At 30.5% G+C, this 21,170-nt stretch overlaps 1 protein-coding gene across 3 annotated transcripts in view; it reads left to right on the plus strand.

The window, feature by feature from the left end:
* The window catches only part of LOC111422508 (syntaxin-binding protein tomosyn), a 99,286-nt gene extending 80,857 nt beyond the window's left edge, over positions 1-18,429 (plus strand). Inside the window, exons 14-21 of one of the 3 annotated variants that reach the window (XM_023055712.2) lie at positions 1,792-1,837; positions 7,263-7,379; positions 9,783-10,238; positions 10,292-10,400; positions 10,773-10,859; positions 11,518-11,613; positions 11,674-11,798; positions 16,540-18,429. In XM_023055712.2, the coding sequence (XP_022911480.1) occupies positions 1,792-1,837; positions 7,263-7,379; positions 9,783-10,238; positions 10,292-10,400; positions 10,773-10,859; positions 11,518-11,613; positions 11,674-11,798; positions 16,540-16,793 (1,290 nt within the window). In that variant the 3' untranslated portion in view covers positions 16,794-18,429. Of the gene's footprint in view, positions 1-1,791; positions 1,838-2,273; positions 2,437-7,262; positions 7,380-9,782; positions 10,239-10,291; positions 10,401-10,772; positions 10,860-11,517; positions 11,614-11,673; positions 11,799-16,539 lie in introns of all 3 variants that reach the window. The other 2 variants (XM_023055710.2, XM_023055708.2) reach the window with 2 other exon arrangements.
* The last annotated feature ends 2,741 nt before the right edge of the window (positions 18,430-21,170 follow it).

Genomic DNA, 21,170 nt, shown 5'->3' on the forward strand with positions numbered 1-21,170 from the left:
CTTAGATCCCCTTTGCTGAGGCATAAAACCTCTTTGGTTTTGTTTTGCGACGGAGTTATCATACTCTTCGCTTGTCTGTGACCTGGAAGTTCTTTCCAGCGTAAGGCTATCTTTGAAGCCTCCCAGTTGTTGATTATTTGTTTTAGGTGGCTTTTTTGTAGTCCACATCCAGGTTGGGGTCCAATGAAGGGCGTGTTTGCTGCCTCTTTGGCCAGCTTGTCGGCCTTCTCATTGCCCTCAATGTTGCTGTGACCTGGAACCCACCATAGGGTAACATCATTGCCCCTAGCGAGTTCTCTCAGGTTGTTGGTGCACTCTCTGATCAGTGCGGAGCCACACGTGTAGGCCTGAATTGCCCGACTGTCTGTGAAAATGTTTATGGATGCACCTTTTTGTCCCTTCTGTAGGTTCAAAGCGGTGCAGAAGTTTATAGCAAGAACTTCTGCTTGGAAAATTGTTAAGTCCGAGCTGAGGGGCAATTTGATGTGTCTATTTGGTCCGCTGATGCCCATGCCTACTCCAGATCTTACTGTCTTTGAAGCATCGGTGTACCAGGCTAGGGCTCCTCTTTTTAGTTGAGGCCCTCCTTTCGCCCAATCATCCCTGCTACTAAATATGACCTTATACGGTTGGTTGAAATTGTATTCCGTCGGTATAAGGTCCGTTTTAATTTCAATCAGGTGATTTAGACATGGGTCTTTGAGGATCTCGAGGTGTCCTCTGAGATTACCCTGCATCAACTTGAGTGAAGAAACTGTTTTCAGTGATAAGGCACTTAAGGCTGCCTCCTTTTGTATATATATGTGGAGCGGTGTGAGACCGAGTAGGGCTTCCAAAGCAGCCGTCGGACAGGATCTCATTGCACCCGTTATGTTAAGACATGCTAACCGCTGGATTTGTGCCAGCTGTTGTTGAGCTGTCTTATGTTTTGTTTTTGGCCACCAAACCAATGAGGCGTAGGCGACCATGGGTCTGATTATTGCTACGTAGGCCCAATGAGCCATTCGTGGTTTGAGACCCCAGTTCCTTCCTAGGAGCCTGCGGCAGATCTGGTTTGCCATGATGGCCTTTTTCCTCACCTTATCTAAAACTAGAACTAACACTAGCACTGTGCACACTTTGCGCTAGCACTGTTACTATGTAAAACTAATACTATACCTAGAACTAGAATCATTTGGGTTTAGCCGCTCGTTTAAACTGTCTAAGCCTGGAGGTAGACGATAGTATGACTTTTCATTTAAAAAACTTATGGGAAAGCAAGAAAATTTACAAAGTTTTATGAACACGCTGTATAGTGTCATTTTTACAACGTTTTTAACGATCCTGCAAGGAGATATTTTGGAAAAACAATTGAATATGATAAAATATACAGGTGTTAAAAAAAAAAGTACTTGCCGTTAAATGCAACACCCTGTATAAATGAAAATTTTACAATATAGAAAGCGGTGAATTAATTAAATTTTTCTATGTCAAATGATTTAGTGTTTATTATCCACCGGGATGCTAATAACTCACCCTGTATATAAAAAAATTGCTTTAAAAGGTTAACATAAACAATCTCTTTATTTATTTATTTATTAATTTGTTCGTTAAACAACCTTTATTGAATACTCCTTCATTGATTCCTAAATTCTCTTTTAGTTAATTAATTAATTAATATGTTTTAGTTTTTTTCTTTGTTGTTTAATTTTTGTTGGTTTGTTTTTTTCTGTTTGACGATAACTGACTTGATTTCAGCGGGTCATTGGTGGGGTGTGAATTTGTTCACGTTGGCTTTGGTTTATTTTGAAGGACGAGGACAACAGCTGTTTGCGGGCCCTGTTCGCGGACCTTTTCGGTACGCTCGCCTAGAAAGAGAGAGGGCGCTAGATTAAAATTAGACCCTCATCAAAATAAAAAAAATATATATAGTAACGCCGAACAATTAAACCACCATACCCAGCCCCCCCTCTCGATTAGAATTAGTTTGGCTGCTAATTTAGATTATTTTTTAATAAAAAATAAGTTTTTATTATTTTTTGTTAATCAGTAGCTGCTTGTTCTCGTCGCTATAACGCTTTTGTATGATGACAGAGAAGACACCGTTTTCTTTGTTATATTTATTTTAATAATTCATTTTTTATTGAGTATTATTAAATCGGGTTACGGAGAAATAACGTGTAATTTTAAGAATTGAAGTTTATTAAGGAAATGAGATGATAATAAGAAAGTGTGAAACAGCCGAAATGAGTTAAGCGAGAATGTCTCGTGTGTGTTTGATGTGTTGCGTACAGATGAACGGGGTGTGCAGTCCGGCTGCGGCGACGACATCGGTGATGTCGGGGGCGGCGTCGTCGTCGTGCACGTCGTCGTCTGGGGCCGCGGTGACGGCGGCTGCATCTGCGCAGGGACTCGGGCGGCCGCGACCCGAGCCGCCGCGCAGGTCGCGATCGCAAGGTACCAGAAAGCTACACAAGTGCCTGTCGACCGCAAGCTACACGGAGGAAACGCTGTCGCTGCCGCAGCTACAGCTACAGCCTCTGCAGCAGTTACAGCAAACGCAGCAGCAGCAGCAACAGATCTCCTCCTCTTCCGGTGTCCCGCAACAACGCCACCAGTTGCTCATCGCCCGACAGTATTGCAGTTTTGGTAGTACAGTCACCGAGGACCGAGAATTTTTTATTAAAAAAAATAACACTCTTTACGATCCTCACATTATTAATATTACTAAAAACCTTTTTACAATTCTCTTTTTTACTTGTTATTTATTACATATTAGTATTTGAAACCGTATGGATTTCTTTTTGTTATTATATATTTTTTTACGGTTTAGTTTCATTAGTTTTTCTTTAGTTCAAATAATGTGATTAAATAAATTCTTATTTCTGTGTTGTCAAAAAACGTTTCACGCATAGAATTCAAAGTGACCCATTTTTAGAACAAAGAACTGTTTACATCGCACTTTTCACATTCACACACCTATCAATCATGTTGTAATCACAAAGGGATAACACAAATCACAACCTTTCAGGAATATCAAATCGATTCGGTTACTCCCATTTTTCATGTTGTACATTAGCGGTTCATCCCAGCGTTCGCAACCTATGAAGGCCAAATTCAGTAAAGTCAAAAATTGTTTGATAAAGGTTACAAATGAAATTGCATAAAAAATTGTTAATTACTTTTAGTTTTATCGGAAAATCGGTCAACTTTACTTTTTTAACTGAATGAAACGTCCTATTTACAAGGTGTTAATGGTAATTCAGAGCATATTACAAAAAGCTTTTAGAACAAAGGTTGTAGCAAATTTTGTTGTTAATAATATTGCTCTCTTGCACTTTTGCTCTCAGATCCATAAATATTAATTGTAGTTTGGACCAGTGTCGTTTTCTAGATGTTAGTATAAAATTAAAAGTTTGTCTTTTATTTTATATAGAATTTAAGTCTAACTAATTTCGGTCCTTAGCCATCTTTAGAGACTCTACAAACAGATTAACATCTCTTATCTTATCCGTTTTACAAACGGCAGGTAGCGGTAGTTAGCATATCACTATGTTGCATATTTTTATTGCACCAAAACTAGAACTAACATTAGACCTAGAATCATTCGGGTTTAGCCGTCTTTAGAGACGTGCGGCTAAACCCGAATGTTTCTAGTTCTAGATCTAATGTTAATCCTAGTGGCAGTGGTAGCTAGCGCTAGTTAGCATAAGATATTACTATGTTATAGAAACATTCGGGTTTAGTCGTGAAAAAAATTTTCAGTTGTCAATGTCAAGTTTAATTTTATTATTATTTTCGTAATCTTCATAAAATAACCTTTAAAGTGAGTCCAAACATGACGCATTTATCTCAAAAAACCAAAAAGTTCGAACTTTCAACTTTTAATTTTGACATATTTGTCACCTTCATAAAAAATCCTTTAAAATGAGTCCAAACTCGACATATTTAACTTTGAATTTAATGGAGATACAATCACTTCCGGTTTGAAACGTCAATTTTGACATATTTGTCATCTTCATAAAAAATCCTTTAAAATGAGTCCAAACTCGACACATTTAACTTTGAATTTAATGGAGATACAATCACTTCCGGTTTGAAACGTCAATTTTGACATATTTGTCATCTTCATAAAAAATCCTTTAAAATGAGTCCAAACTCGACATATTTAACTTTGAATTTAATGGAGATACAATCACTTCCGGTTTGAAACGTCAATTTTGACATATTTGTCATCTTCATAAAAAATCCTTTAAAATGAGTCCAAACTCGACATATTTAACTTTGAATTTAATGGAGATACAATCACTTCCGGTTCGAAACGTCAATTTTGACATATTTGTCATCTTCATAAAAAATCCTTTAAAATGAGTCCAAACTCGACATATTTAACTTTGAATTTAATGGAGATACAATCACTTCCGGTTTGAAACGTCAATTTTGACATATTTGTCATCTTCATTAAAAAACTTTTAAAATGAGTCCAAAGATGACGCAATTATCTCAAAAAACAAAAAAATTAGAATAAAAAACATTAAACCCGAAGTTAGCAACAATGAAGATAGCAATTTAATTTTTAAATATTATTACCAACCTTAATTTTTGATTTTTTTTAATTATATTTTTGTTTTTGTGACATTGAAAAATTTTCAGTTGTCAATGTCAACTTTAATTTTATTATTATATTCGTAATCTTCATAAAATAACCTTTAAACTTTAAAGTGAGTCCAAAGATGACGCATTTATCTCAAAAAAACAAAGTTTTAATTTTGACATATTTGTCATCTTCATAAAAAATCCTTTAGAATGAGTCCAAATTCGACATTGAACTTTGAATTTAATGGAGATACAATCACTTCCGGTTTGAAACGTCAATTTTGACATATTTGTCATCTTCATTAAAAAACCTTTAAAATGAGTCCAAAGATGACGCAATTATCTCAAAAATCAAAAAAATTTGAATAAAAAACATTAAACCCGAAGTTAGCAACAATGAAGATAGCAATTTAATTTTTAAATATTTATAACCAACCTTAATTTTTGATATTTTTTTATTATATTTTTATTTTTGTGACAAATATTAAGACATTTTATAAAAATTAAAAATATGTCAAAATGACATTGACATTTCAAACCGGAAGTTGCTTATATCTCGAGTAATATTGGAAATAAACGTATCATGTTTGGACTCATTTTAAAGGATTTTTCACGACGATTACAAATATGTCAAAATTGACGTTGACATTGTTAACCGGAAATTGACTATAACTTCATTAATATTGATGATAAATATGTCGTGTTTGTACTCATTTTAAAGCATTTTTAATGAAGATTACAAATATGTCAAAATTGAGGTTGACATTTTAAACCTGAAGTTAATTATCATAATAGAAGTTTTATAACTGAAGTTAATCTTTCTTTTTAGTTTTAACGTGTTTTTTGGTTCATTTCATTGATTGATGAATCGTCGATTTTTAAGCTACATGATGATTCTTGAATTTTTCCGAAGTTTCTTCATATTTCTTTTGTTAAAAAAGAGCGTTCTTAAATTTAAACCTGTAAACTTGTAACATTTTGTAAATTAGTAACTAATAATCTGACTTCGACTTTGATATGTGATTTTTTAACAAAAGAAATATTAAGAAAGTTATTTATAAAATAAATAGGATAAGGGATTTTAATTTATTTGTAGAGTCTCTGAAGGTGGCCAAGGGCCGAAATTAGTTAGACTTATTTTCTTCCAAAATTTTTACACAAAACATCATTTTGACTCTAGTATTTGTGATTAAATTTATGCCACGACTTACAGAAACAGCCTGTATAATCGTAAAACAACTGACCAAGCGGATTCTGTGCTTGTGATGGCTGTCATCAGTGTTCTGTACCAAACAATTTTCAATAGTTTCAGCCTGTCTATTCTGAGAAGTCTTATATTTTTAGAGAGATGAAAACAAAAATCCCGTTTTTCTCAAAATTAGTCGCTTAGTCAAATGATTCATAGCGCAATTAATGATCTGTGCCATAAAATTATTGCGAGAACCATACAAAGTTTTGAAACAAAAAAAATTTATTTAATCACACATTATTATTTCTTCCAAATCAAGTAAAATCGTTTAATTAGTTGTAGGTTCTGTTCTAGATAAAAAAAACTCTTCTATTAAACTTTAAATATCTTAAATTTTCACTCTACCTAATTAAATAATGTCTATTATCTTCATCTTTCCTTGAAAATAGTAGGCAATAGCAGTACAATAATCGAATATTAATCACGTAAAATCGTATATTTATTTGATTTTTTAAGAAAAACTTTCTTTGTATTAATTATTTTCTTTTTTTTACATGTACACAGTAGAGAATGTACGACACACACGCTCAAGTAGTTGCCTAAGAATCTATTTAAACCTATCTAGACAGACCACACTGTAATTAATTTTAGATTGCACCCAAAAAAAAATTTGAAATCAGTTTTGTGATCTTTTTATGCACTTTATTATTTTATTGAAAGATAGCATGGGGAGAAAGAAGAACAAAGGGTGATCTGTACTATCAAAAACTTGTCTGTGTCTATTTAAAAAAAAAACTGTCCCCACATCTATGTTCTTAATTACTCTTAATTAAATTAAATCTTTTTAATTAACAAAATTAAATTTAAATTAATAAAATGAGTAATAAGAACGTAGATTTAAACAAATCTCTCTATCAACAAAAGTGATATCAAAACGATATCACAAAAAAAAATCTGCACGATTGTCTCTTAGTACACAAACACTTGGTTCTATGTTGCGTTTCCTTCCTATTTATTTAATTATTTATTTTTAATTTCGGATCCCTTATATTTCGATTTTTATGATCTTAATCCGTTTTTAAATTGTGTTAAACACTTCGATTTATTGCACGCATGTGTTCTATGCATGGGTTTATTTATAACGATGAATATGCATGAATTATGTATATAATTAATTACTCCTAGGCTTATTCGAGTTAAGAAATAATAAATTTTAAAATTTTACTGCTATTGCTAGAGCTTCGGGCAGAATAAATGAAATTAAACCAATTAAAATTTACGTTAAAAAGCATCCCAATTTATTTAAACAAAAACACCCTTTTTCGTTGTTAAATAATTTTTGTTTAAATTAAAAATAAAATAAAACTAACTTTTAAATTTAAATAGCTTTAGCGCATGCGTAGCTGCTAACATTTCAATTTTTAACTTTTTTACAAAAAATTAGAGTAAATCATTGCAGTCCCCGGCTAACGTATTATTTGTTTTATGGGTCGCGTAGACAAGTTGGATAACTCCTTCTCAAGATCAAGATCCAGTTCGATGAGTTCTTTGGAAAACATCACTTCGGAAGCTATTCAATGTTTAGCTTTTGCGGATTCTTACGCTAAACGTTCAGGTACTGTTTTTTTTTTATTACTTTCTTAACTTTTTTATTATTATAATAGTCAAATCTAGGTATATTATACTACCCCTATTATGTTTCATTCGATTCTATTTTCTGCTGTCTGAATCAAATTATTGGTCATTCTTTTGACGTCGTCTGTCTACTCGTGGTCTCTACTCAAGCAACCATTTTGTCCCGTGAGATGATTCGCCCAGTTCCACTTGAGCTTTTCCACAATGTTGACCACATCATTTATGCCAGTTCTTCTTCGTAGGTCTTCATTTCGTATGTGATTACACCCAGCATCGATTTTCCATCTTTCTTTGCGTAACTTTGAGCCTCCTGGCGGTAGCCACGATTAATGTAAAAGTTTCGGAGTCGTATGTCATAACCGGAAGCACGCATTGATTGAAAGCCTTTCTTTTCAAATATATAGGACTTTAAGATGTCTCTAAGTTTTTCCGTGGGCTGTCCAGGCTAGTGTGATCCTTATGTTTAGAGTTGTTTAAGTGCACTCTCCAAGACTATCATGAACAATTTGGGGGACATTGTATCGCCTTATTTTATCCCACGTCCAATGGATCAGTACTTTCATGCAATTTTACCGTCATTGTAGCATTCTTGTAGATGTTATAAATAAGTTTGATGTATCGATAATCGACCCTGCATTCTTGAATTGCTTGCAACACTGCCATCAACTCACTTGTATCGAAAGCTCTCGAAAGTCTTGATACTTTGGAAGTGGTCATTTGTTCCAAATTCCCTGCGAAAACCCGCCTATTCTATTGGTTGATATAAATCAATTTTATTAAACTAGAACTAACAGCAGCACTATCACTAGAACTAACACTAGACCTAGAGACTTTCGGGTTAAGCCGTACAATAAATAATTTCACAAATTCAAATGAAAATTTAATTCCGGAACTAGCGAAATTGTCAAGTCGGTCTAAACGAACGTGAGTTAACTCGTAAACAAATCTTTAAAGTAAAATTCAACGAATTAACTGTGATTAATTGATAACAAATTTCTTAAATTTCAGTTAATACGAAGTAAGATTAATGGTTTTATTATTCCATCAAATTGAGGAAAATACTTATTTAAATAGTAACAACATAACCACAAAAAAAATTAATGAGTTATGAAATGAATTATGAGAAATATCTTAGAATTATTTTACGTATTAGTAAAGAAAATAACACTTAGCTTAGTCTGTTGGTTGTAGAATAAATAAGTCCACGGTACAGGTTCTGGGATTATCAGGAACGGGAACCAAATTGATGTTTTTTCACCAGGGTTGTAGGATAAGAAGTCCACGGTATGGGATTATCAGGAACGGGAACCACAATGAGGTTTCTTCATTAGGGTTACTATTTTTTTTCGTTTTTTCTTTGATTCGGAGGAAATACTTTTTCGTTTTGAGGTTATGTCAACATTTATCTTATTACATAACCTAAAAACATTGCTTATAATGTTCGACGAGACAAAATTTGCGTGCGTTCTCGTTCAAGTTCAAAATCACACTAAAATTTTTATTTTTCGTTTGTTTACTGTTGAAATTGAAAAATAGTGTCTCCTGATTGGTCAATTCCATCAACTTGAAATTCGTTTTTTAAAATGTTCCGATATTACCAACCTCAACATTTAAAATGTCACTAATTTAATTTGATTAAATAATATTTAAATTTTTATAATAACTATATTTATGTATGAAATCTTGTTGTTTTAATCCTTCTTTAAATTACTTTTCAGATATCTGATCATTTTCTTCTATATTCAACGGCAAAATTTCCAAAAGTCTCAAAAATCTTGAGATTATGAATTTTCATCTAAAATTTCATTAATTCTCATAACGGACGGCTGTTTTTCATTCTTACTATGCTAAGATTATCATTCTTAATAGCTTTAACCGGATAAATAAGAATTTGAATAAAAAATTTAGAAAAAAATCAAATTGAGGTTATGTATCTGTCAGGGGGTCTTTAAAATTACTTCGTATCGACTTTACATGGATTATATACAATAGAAAACATCAACGGCCAATAATACATAACTAAATTTATCAGTAAATGACATTTTATATTATAAAAAACAAAAATAAATTTATTATTATCATTCATCATACGATAAAGCTTTAAATCCTCAAAATGTTGTTCATGATTGGTTATATTGTTACAATATTCGTCGGGGAATGCCATGGTCAGGTTTAGTAGAGAACCTATTCAATGATATATCCTTAATGATGTTTTTGTTGAAGTTTTTTTTATAAGAGAAGGTACCAAAACGAAAGTCTTCAGACTTCAAGACAACTTTATCGTTGAAATCACCGCACAGAAATTAAGCTAACTTAACAACAAATTCATTAAAAATTCTAAGAAATTTCTTTTAATAATGTTTAATTCTAATTTTATTTTTAGAGCCACACAGTTTAACACCAACGCTTTGGGTTGGAACAAGTCTTGGATCGGTTTTAACGATCCTAATAACTCCGCCAGATCAAGACAGTCGATCGTCACAGCCTGTGGTCGTTTCGTTGGTGGGGGTCACAATTTTCCGCCTGAAAGGGTGCATTTTGAACATGTCCTTTTTGGATTGTAACGGCTCCCTAATTCCGTACACGTTCGAATCTTGGCGCGACGATTTTAGAGAGAAGAAATCGGATCGAACACCGACCAAATGCCCGAACAGGATGAGTCCGACGTTAAGCGGTGAATCTCAAAATAAGACCGATTCGTTCGGAGATAGACAATTTGTGGTTATCGCGAGCGATAAACAGGCTCGTGTTGTCGCTTTGCCATCGCAAACTTGCGTGTATCGACAGCAAATTGCCGATGCTGATTTTGTGGTTAAAGCTGAAATCGTTTTGTTGAGAGGTAAATTTTATTTGGATTTAAATAAAATTGTGTTAAATTTTTTTTCTTTTTAGATAGCGTTTGCTTGGTTTGTTTTGTGTCTAATGGACATTTGATGACGTATAGTTTGCCGAGTCTTCGTCCTTTAATAGATATTCACTTCTTACCTTTATCGGAGTTAAGGTAAGTTATACAGCTTTTTTGGATTTATTTTTGGTGGTGATTACACGAGAGAATCACGATTTTTTCCCGAAAAATCACGATATAGCTGCGCAGCACTTCTTTTTAGCATAAGTAATTATTCGATTCTTACTCGAACTTAATTATTTGGATCTATTTAGCATGTTTTATACCTTTTAATCAATTTTAAACTAACACCACTAATTTTTACAAAATTTTTCTTGTTTCGCATCAAACTTTTTCCAAGTTTAATGAGAAACATTTCGAGGGGAAAACAATTTTATTATTATTAAAGAAGCGATAATCGTGTTTACAGCGTTCTCGTTGTTGTTACTCGTAATAGTTTTCGATTCGCTTCTAATCGACCTTGCCTAGTTTCCAGACACAAACTAAGAAGGGCATTGTAGACCCTATGTTGTCCATATGGGGCCAACAGCTGATCATTAACGAAGACACGGATCAGTAAGTTTCCACTAAAAAAATAAATTCCCCCCAAACAACAACAACAAAAAAGAATTTTATTTTTTAATTTTAATTTAATCTTTTTAATCATCTAAGTAGTAGATTTGTGGCTGTTTTTTATGAATTTTTCTCGATGTGTGTCTATCGTTCGTTATTTTTGTTTCTTTGGTGTCCCATTGTTTCTATTCGTTACTCTGTTTTCTAGCAGAAACTCACGAGAACAGGTCAGGCGCGTTGGCAAACGAAAAAACGCGTTGTCCAACGCCGAATGCTTAAATTTTCTGGTCAGGTATACGTTTTTTAGAGACCCAAAACCCAACCCGACAAAACAAAAAATACATTGTTGAAGATTGCTAAAATCAGCACCATTTCTCAATATTTGTTATCTCAACAATAATAATTGGCTTTCCGCAGTTTTTCGCCCTCGAAATTTTTGTTTAGCACCAACACTTAACTAATCAATTCTAATTTCTTTGATGTGGCATGTCCTTTTCTCTATTTGTGAGTTTTGCATGATTATCTTATCTTGTTCATATCTTACGACCACTTCAATTTTTTTAATTTAATATTAAAACCATTTATTAGATTTTTTATCCTTTACCTATTTTTTTTTGTTTATCAACATTTATTCGTTTCAATTTAAACGAGTTCGTTTCAGAATTGCAAGAACGTTTTGCTTCAGTAATCGGGGACAAGGATTGTACCTGTGCTCGCCTTCCGAGTTGCAAAAGTTTACTTTGTGTGCTGATTTTTGGTAGGATAAGATAACGTTTTAATGAAATAATTAATTAATTGTTTTAATTTGTTCCCAAAGCACGAATTTATCTGAAATGTTAGGTGAATTATATATAACTGCGGAAATGCCGGAACCACCAAAAGAAGGATTTTTCAAAGGGCTTTTTGGAGGAGGGGTTCGATCTTTAGACAGAGAGGAACTTTGTAAGTTATTTTAAAATATCTTTTTATAATTTTTATGTAAATTGTGCATGATGGAGAATTATTTCTTAAACAAAAAATGTTTAGAATTAACTCATAAGATGTATTGAGTAATGATATTTGCTCCATCAATCAGCATTACCAACCCAACTTGTAAAAATAGAAATTTTGATGTTTTCATCAATTTTCTTTTATAACTCATTAATTGTATTTGATACAAAAAAAGTTTTCATACAAAAAAGGTTTAAAATTAAGCCATATAACATATCCAATAAGTTATTTTAATCCATCGATCAGTAGTACCAACCTAGCCCAAAAATAGAACCAAATTTTTATGTTTTTGATCATTTTCGGTTGTAACTCATTAATTGTGCATGGTGGAGAATTATTTTTTAAACAGAAAATGTTTAGCATTAACTCATAAGACGTATTAAGTAAAGATATTTACTCCATCAATCAGCAGTACCAACCCAACTTGTAAAAATTGAAATTTTAACGTTTTCGTCAATTTTCTTTTATAACTCATTAATTATATTTGATAGAAAAAAAGTTTTCATATAAAAAAAGGTTTAAAATTAAGCCATAAAAGATATCCCATAAGTTATTTTATTCCATCGATCAGTAGTACCAACCCAGCCCCAAAATAAAACCAAATTTTGAGGTTTATGATCATTTTCGGTTATAACTCATTAAATGTGCATGATGGAGAATTATTTCTTAAACAAAAAATGTTTAGAATTAACTCATAAGACGTATTGAGTAAAGATATTTACTCCATCAATCAGTATTACCAACCTAACTTATAAAAATAGAAATTTTAACGTTTTCATCAATTTTCTTTTATAACTCATTGATTATATTCAATAGAAAAAAAGTTTTCATATAAAAAAGATTTAAAATTAAGCCATAAAAGATATCCCATAAGTTATTTTATTCCATCGATCAGTAGTACCAACCCAGCCTAAAAATAGAACCAAATTTTTATGTTTTTGAACATTTTCGGTTATAACTCATTAATAGTGCATGATGGAGAGTTATTTCTTAAACGAAAAATGTTTAGAATTAACTCATAAGACGTACTGAGTAAAGATATTTACTCCGTCAATAAGCATTACCAACCCAACTTGTAAATATAGAAATTTTGACGTTTTCATCAATTTTCTTTTATAACTCATTAATTATATTTGATAAAAGAAAAGTTTTCATACAAAGAAGGTTTAGAAATAACCCATAAAACATACCCAATAAGTTATTTTAATCCATCGATCAGTAGTACCAACCCAGCCCAAAAATAAAACCAAATTATGATGTTTTTGATCATTTTCGGTTGTAACTCATTAATTGTACATGATGGAGAATTATTTCTTAAACGAAAAATGTTTAGAATTAACTCATAACACGTATTGAGTAAACATATTTACTCCATCAATCAGCATTACCAACCCAATTTGTAAAAATAGAAATTTTGATGTTTTCGTCAATTTTCTTTAATAACTCATTAATTATATTTGATAGAAAAAAAGTTTTCATACAAACAAGGTTTAGAAATAACCCATAAAATATACCCAATAAGTTATTTTAATCCATCGATCAGTAGTACCAACCCAGCCCAAAAATAGAACCAAATTTTTATGTTTTTAATCATTTTCGGTTATAACTCTTCAATAGTGCATGATGGAAACTTATTTCTTAAACAAAAAATGTTTATAATTAACTCATAAGATGTATTGAGTAATGATATTTGCTCCATCAATCAGCATTACCAACCCAACTTGTAAAAATAGAAATTTTGATGTTTTCATCAATTTTCTTTTATAACTCATTAATTATATTTGATAGAAAAAAAGTTTTCATACAAAAAAGGTTTGGAATTAAGCCATAAAACATATCCAATAAGTTATTTTAATCCATCGATCAGTAGTACCAACCCAGCCCAAAAATAGAACCAAATTTTTATGTTTTTAATCATTTTCGGTTATAACTCTTCAATAGTGCATGATGGAAACTTATTTCTTAAACAAAAAATGTTTATAATTAACTCATAAGATGTATTGAGTAATGATATTTGCTCCATCAATCAGCATTACCAACCCAACTTGTAAAAATAGAAATTTTGATGTTTTCATCAATTTTCTTTTATAACTCATTAATTATATTTGATAGAAAAAAGTTTTCATACAAAAAAGGTTTGGAATTAAGCCATAAAACATATCCAATAAGTTATTTTAATCCATCGATCAGTAGTACCAACCCAGCCCAAGAATAGAACCAAATTTTGATGTTTTTAATCATTTTCGGTTATAACTCATTAATAGTGCATGGTGGAGAGTTATTTCTTAAACGAAAAATGTTTAGAATTAACTCATAAGACGTATTGAGTAAAGATATTTACTCCATCATTCAGCGTTGCCAACCCAACTTGTAAATATAGAAATTTTGACGTTTTCATCAATTTTCTTTTATAACTCATTAATCATATTTGACAGAAAAAAAGTTTTCATATAAAAAAGTTTTAAAATTAAGCCATAAAAGATATCCCATAAGTTATTTTATTCCATCGATCAGTAGTACCAACCCAGCCCAAAAATAGAACAAAATTTTTATGTTTTTGATTATTTTCGGTTATAACTCTTTAATAGTGCATGATGGAGAATTATTTCTTAAACAAAAAACGTTTAGAATTAACTCATGGGACGTATTGAGTAAAGATATTTACTCCATCAATCAGCATTACCAACCCAACTTGTAAAAATAGAAATTTTGACGTTTTCATCAATTTTCTTTTATAACTCATTGATTATATTCGATAGAAAAAAAGTTTTAATATAAAAAAGGTTTAAAATTAAGCCATAAAAGATATCCCATAAGTTATATTAATCCATCGATCAGTAGTACCAATCCAACCCAAAAATAAAACAAAATTTTTATGTTTTTGATCATTTTCGGTTATAACTCATTAAATGGTGCATGATGGAGAATTATTTTTTAAACAAAAAATGTTTAGAATTAACTCATAAAACATATTGAGTACAGATATTTACTCCATCAATCAGCATTACCAACCCAACTTGTAAAAATAGAAATTTTGACGTTTTCGTCAATTTTCTTTTATAACTCATTAATTATATTTGATAGAAAAAAAGTTTTCATATAAAAAAGGTTTAAAATTAAGCCATAAAAGATATCCCATAAGTTATTTTATTCCATCGATCAGTAGTACCAACCCAGCCCAAAAATAGAACCAAATTTTGATGTTTTTGATCATTTTCGGTTATAACTCATTAATAGTGCATGATGGAGAATTATTTCTTAAACGAAAAATGTTTAGAATTAACTCATAAGACGTATTGAGTAAACATATTTACTCCATCAATCAGCATTACCAACCCAACGTGTAAAAATAGAAATTTTGACGTTTTCGTCAATTTTCTTTAATAACTCATTAATTATATTTGATAGAAAAAAAGTTTTCATACAAACAAGGTTTAGAAATAACCCATAAAATATACCCAATAAGTTATTTTAATCCATCGATCAGTAGTACCAACCCAGCCCAAAAATAGAACCAAATTTTGATGTTTTTGATCATTTTCGGTTATAACTCATTAATAGTGCATGGTGGAGAGTTATTTCTTAAACGAAAAATGTTTAGAATTAACCCATAACACGTATTGAGTAAAGATATTTTCTCCATCAATCAGCATTACCAACCCAACTTGTAAAAATAGAAATTTTGACGTTTTCATCAATTTTCTTTTATAACTCATTAATTATATTTGATAGAAAAAAAGTTTTCATACAAAAAAGGTTTGGAATTAAGCCATAAAACATATCCAATAAGTTATTTTAATCCATCGATCAGTAGTACCAACCCAGCCCAAAAATAGAACCAAATTTTTATGTTTTTAATCATTTTCGGTTATAACTCTTTAATAGTGCATGATGGAGACTTATTTCTTAAACAAAAAATGTTTAGAATTAACTCATAAAACGTATTGAGTAAAGATATTTTCTGCATCAATCAGCATTACCAACCCAACTTGTAAAAATAGAAATTTTGACATTTTCATCAATTTTCTTTTATAACTCATTAATTATATTTGATAGAAAAACAGTTTTCATACAAAAAAGCTTTAGAATTAAACCATAAAACATATCCAATAAGTTATTTTAATCCATCGATCAGTAGTACCAACCCAGCCCAAAAATAGAACCAAATTTTTATGTTTTTAATCATTTTCGGTTATAACTCTTTAATAGTGCATGATGGAGACTTATTTCTTAAACAAAAAACGTTTAGAATTAACCCATAACACGTATTGAGTAAAGATATTTACTCCATCACTCAGCATTACCAAACCAACGTACAAAAATATAAATTTGACGTTTTAGTCATTACTAATTTATTATTTATCCTCCAGACCACCTGTCTCCAGTCCATCTTCTCTTCCCACAACTCACTACAGTCCACCAGCAGATGGTGTAAAGACTCCCAGCCCTCCTCATTATTATGTCACATCTAAACCACAGAATAACCAGAAATGGCACTGAAATCGATTCGTTTGATGTTGGCGGCATCTTGTTTTATGACCCTTAAGCCACTTATCCGCCGGCAACAACTCCCCCTTCTCTATTTCCTCTTCCAATCTCCCCAGCAATACCTTTGCATATATTTTAAATGTAGTGTCCAACAACGTAATGATTATTATAAGTGTAATTAATAATTTTTTGTATTTTAATATAGTTGGTGAAGCAAGTGGAAAAGCAAACAAAGCAGTTGCCAAACACGTTCCGGGAGTGATGCAAGAATTAAATTCTAGAGTACTTTCTTCGACGAGCGAAATAAGTCGTGCGCACAAACTGGCAATGGAACGCGGCGAAAAATTAAATAAATTGGAGGATTCGGCAGAGAGGATGCGTAACGAGGCGGAGAATTTCGCTTCAACGGCACACAGTTTAATGTTAAAAGAAAAAGATAAAAAATGGTATCAATTGTAAATAAGCGGCGGACGGTTCCTCTTTGTTATTAACAGAATTTTTAAAAGAATTCGAATGTTTAGTAATAGTTTACGAATCATCTAAAAAGAAAATCTTAAAGAAAATATAAAAATTAGAGGTTACTTTTAAATTTTATTGTAAGTAAACTGTTGTTAAATTTTCAATTCTAATACTTAAAACGCGAAATGTGATATATTACCGTTCTTAAATTGTTATCCCCTTACTTTATTTCATGTTATTACTACTACTGTTAGTACTCCGCACTTGAAAAAGTACGCTCGAAAAAAAAATTTCTTTGAGGCGATTCTAAAAATATATCTAAATCGATACGAATTGTTGGACTTTGTGACGGTTAAGATTCAATTTAAAACAAAAAAACTGTTCGTAGGATTGAAAAGTTGTAAATTAAATTGTTAATCTTTCAGAAATCATTGATGAATAACCACGAAAGGAAATTATGTATAAAAAGTAAAAGTAACTTTAGGTAGTGTTTGCAATTTTTATATACAGAATAAAAAATAATAAAGTGTTTTAACTCTAGGGAACCTTTATAGAATTGCAAAATAATAAAGAAAAATTGCATTCTTATTTCGTACGTTTATAAGCGACTTAAATCGTTATAAACTCGATGCTGAAACTTAATTTTGAAATGTGTACGCAGATTAGTTCATTTCTTATTGTTCGTAACGTTCGGAAGACAATAAAATACTGCATATTTCCATGTTTCCCACCAGAATGCAAGTTAAGAAAAGGATAAAAAAATTTAAACCCCACAACTTGTGAAACGTTCAAGTATAAACGTTAAATTAAATATTAAAACGGCGGTTAGAAAGTATAATTAAATCTGTTATTCGAAATACTAATCTAACTCTAACTGTCTCTGTAAATTACGTTTCCTTAAAACACGATGGTGTAAAGAAAATTATTTGTCTTCCTCTTTCGATTTTAACTAATGCCAAATATATATATATTTAAAATTGAAGTATTAAAATTTAAAGATGCAAAAAAAATGCGAAAAAACTAAATGTACGTAGAGAGTAGAGTGACTGTGTTGCTATAGGTGAAACAAAAATCATACGGTTAGTGATTATTAAAAAAGAAATGTACCATATAAGTCCTACTAATCATTCCTAGTTTGTCTCACGAAAAAGACACACACTACACAGAGATACACCTATATCGTACTAACAATAAGCGCAGAGCGATTAATCGCAGGAAAGAGATGTATTTAATTTAATTTTATCTTTTTTTCTTTAGTCGAATTTCGTTTTTAATTTCTATATGTAAATATAAAGTATAAAAAGATTATTTTCACGTCAAATATATATTATATTGTACACATATACATCTGTTACAGAGTAAATATATATTTAAAGAATAATATAATTACAAAAAAATGAGAAATGGGAACAATTAAACAAATCGCACATTAACGCGATGCCGCATGCCACTGCGCGATATACTCAGATGAAAATATAAAAAGATTAAAATACAGAAGGCGCCTTGTTTTTACTAAACTGTATCCGATTTCGTTCCCCGTTTCCGATATTTTCTTGTTATAAAAAAAGCTTAGTGTTGCCAGAATCATATTAAATAATCACTATTGTTCTATCAATAAAGGATGATTTATTTACAATGAGGAATTTTTATTTTAAAAAATTCAAATTTTGTTAACTCGATTTATGTTTTACAAAAAAGGTTTAGAATTAACCCATAAAACAAAAATATAACCAAATTTTTATGTTTTTGATTATTTTCGGTTATAACTCTTTAATAGTGCATGATGGAGAATTACTTTTTAATCAAAAAATGTTTGGAATTAACTCATAAGACGTATTGAGTAAAGATTTTTACTCCATCAATAAGCATTACCAAACCAACTTGTAAAAATAGAAAATTTGACGTTTTCATCAATTTTCTTTTATAACTCATTAATTATATTTGATAGAAAAAAAGTTTTCATACAAAAAAGGTTTGGAATTAAGCTATAAAATATATCCAATAAGTTATTTTAATCCATCGATCAGTAGTACCAACCCAGCCAAAAATAAAACGAAATTTTTATGTTTTTGATCATTTTCGGTTATAACTCATTAAATGTGCATGATGGAGAATTATTTCTTAAACAAAAATTGTTTAGAATTAACTCATAAAACGCATTGAGTAAAGATATTTACTCCATCAATCAGCATTACCAACCCAACTTGTAAAAATAGAAATTTTGACGTTTTCATCAATTTTCTTTTATAACTCATTAATTATATTTGATAGAAAAAAAGTTTTCATACAGAAAAGGTTTGGAATTAAGCTATAAAATATATCCAATAAGTTATTTTAATCCATCGATCAGTAGTACCAACCCAGCCAAAAATAAAGCAAAATTTTTGATGTTTATGATCATTTTCGGTTATAACTCATTAAATGTGCATGATGGAGAATTGTTTTTTAAACAAAAAATGTTTAGAATTAATTCATAAGACGTATTGAGTAGAGATATTATTTACTCCATCATTCAGCATTGCCAACCCAACTTGTAAAAATAGAAATTTTGACGTTTTCGTCAATTTTCTTTTATAACTCATTAATTATATTTGATAGAAAAAAAGTTTTCATACAAAAAAGGTTTGGAATTAAGCCATAAAAGATATCCCATAAATTATTTTAATCCATCGATCAGTAGTACCAACCCAGCCAAAAATAAAACGAAATTTTTATGTTTTTGATCATTTTCGGTTATAACTCATTAAATGTGCATGATGGAGAATTATTTCTTAAACAAAAAATGTTTAGAATTAACTCATAAAACGCATTGAGTAAAGATATTTACTCCATCAATCAGCATTACCAATCCAACTTGTAAAAATAGAAATTTTGACGTTTTCGTCAATTTTCTTTTATAACTCATTAATTATATTTGATAGAAAAAAAGTTTTCATACAAAAAAGGTTTAGAATTAAGCCATAAAAGATATCCCATAAGTTATTTTAATCCATCGATCAGTAGTACCAACCCAGCTCAAAAATAAAGTCAAATTTTTGATGTTTATGATCATTTTCGGTTATAACTCATTAAATGTGCATGATGGAGAATTGTTCCTTAAACAAAAAATGTTTAGAATTAATTCGTAAGATGTATTGAGTAGAGATATTTACTCCATCATTCAGCATAGCCAACCCAACTTGTAAAAATAGAAATTTTGACGTTTTCGTCAATTTTCTTTTATAACTCATTAATTATATTTGATAGAAAAAAAGTTTTCATACAAAAAAGGTTTGGAATTAAGCCATAAAAGATATCCCATAAGTTATTTTAATCCATCGATCAGTAGTACCAACCCAGCTCAAAAATAAAGCCAAATTTTTGATGTTTATGATCATTTTCGGTTATAACTCATTAAATGTGCATGATGGAGAATTGTTTTTTAAACAAAAAATGTGTAGAATTAACTCATAAGACGTATTGAGTAAAGATATTTATTCCATCAATCAGCATTACCAACCCAACTTGTAAAAATAGAAATTTTGACGTTTTCGTCAATTTTCTTTTATAACTCATTAATTATATTTGATAGAAAAAAAGTTTTCATACAAAAAAGGTTTGAAATTAAGCCATAAAAGATATCCCATAAGTTATTTTAATCCATCGATCAATAGTACCAACCCAGCCAAAAATAAAACGAAATTTTTATGTTTTTGATCATTTTCGGTTATAACTCATTAAATGTGCATGATGGAGAATTATTTCTTAAACAAAAAATGTTTAGAATTAACTCATAAAACGCATTGAGTAAAGATATTTACTCCATCAATCAGCATTACCAACCCAACTTGTATAATTAGAAATTTTGACGTTTTCGTCCATTTTGTTTTATATCTTATTAATTATATTTGATAGAAAAAAAGTTTTCATACAAAAAAGGTTTGGAATTAAGCCATAAAAGATATCCCATAAGTTATTTTAATCCATCGATCAATAGAACCAACCCATCCCAAAAATAAAACAAAATTTTTATGTTTTTGATCATTTTCGGTTATAACTCATTAAATGTGCATGATGAAGAATTATTTCTTATACAAAAAATGTTTAAAATTAACTCATAAAGCGTATTGAGTAAAGATATTTTCTCCATCAATCAGAATTACCAACCCAACTTATAAAAATAGAAATTTTGACGTTTTCATCAATTTTCTTTTATAAGTAATTAATTATATTTGATGGAAAAAAACTTTTCGTACAAAAAAGGTTTAGAATTAACCCATAAAACATATCCGATAAGTTATTTTAATCCATCGATAAGTAGTACCAACCCAACCCAAAAATAAAACCAAATGTTGATGTTTTTGATCATTTTCGGTTATAACTTATTAATTGTGCTTG

This window comes from Onthophagus taurus, chromosome 3, assembly GCF_036711975.1.
Source record: "Onthophagus taurus isolate NC chromosome 3, IU_Otau_3.0, whole genome shotgun sequence".
In the NCBI taxonomy this organism is placed as follows: Eukaryota; Metazoa; Arthropoda; class Insecta; order Coleoptera; family Scarabaeidae; genus Onthophagus; species Onthophagus taurus.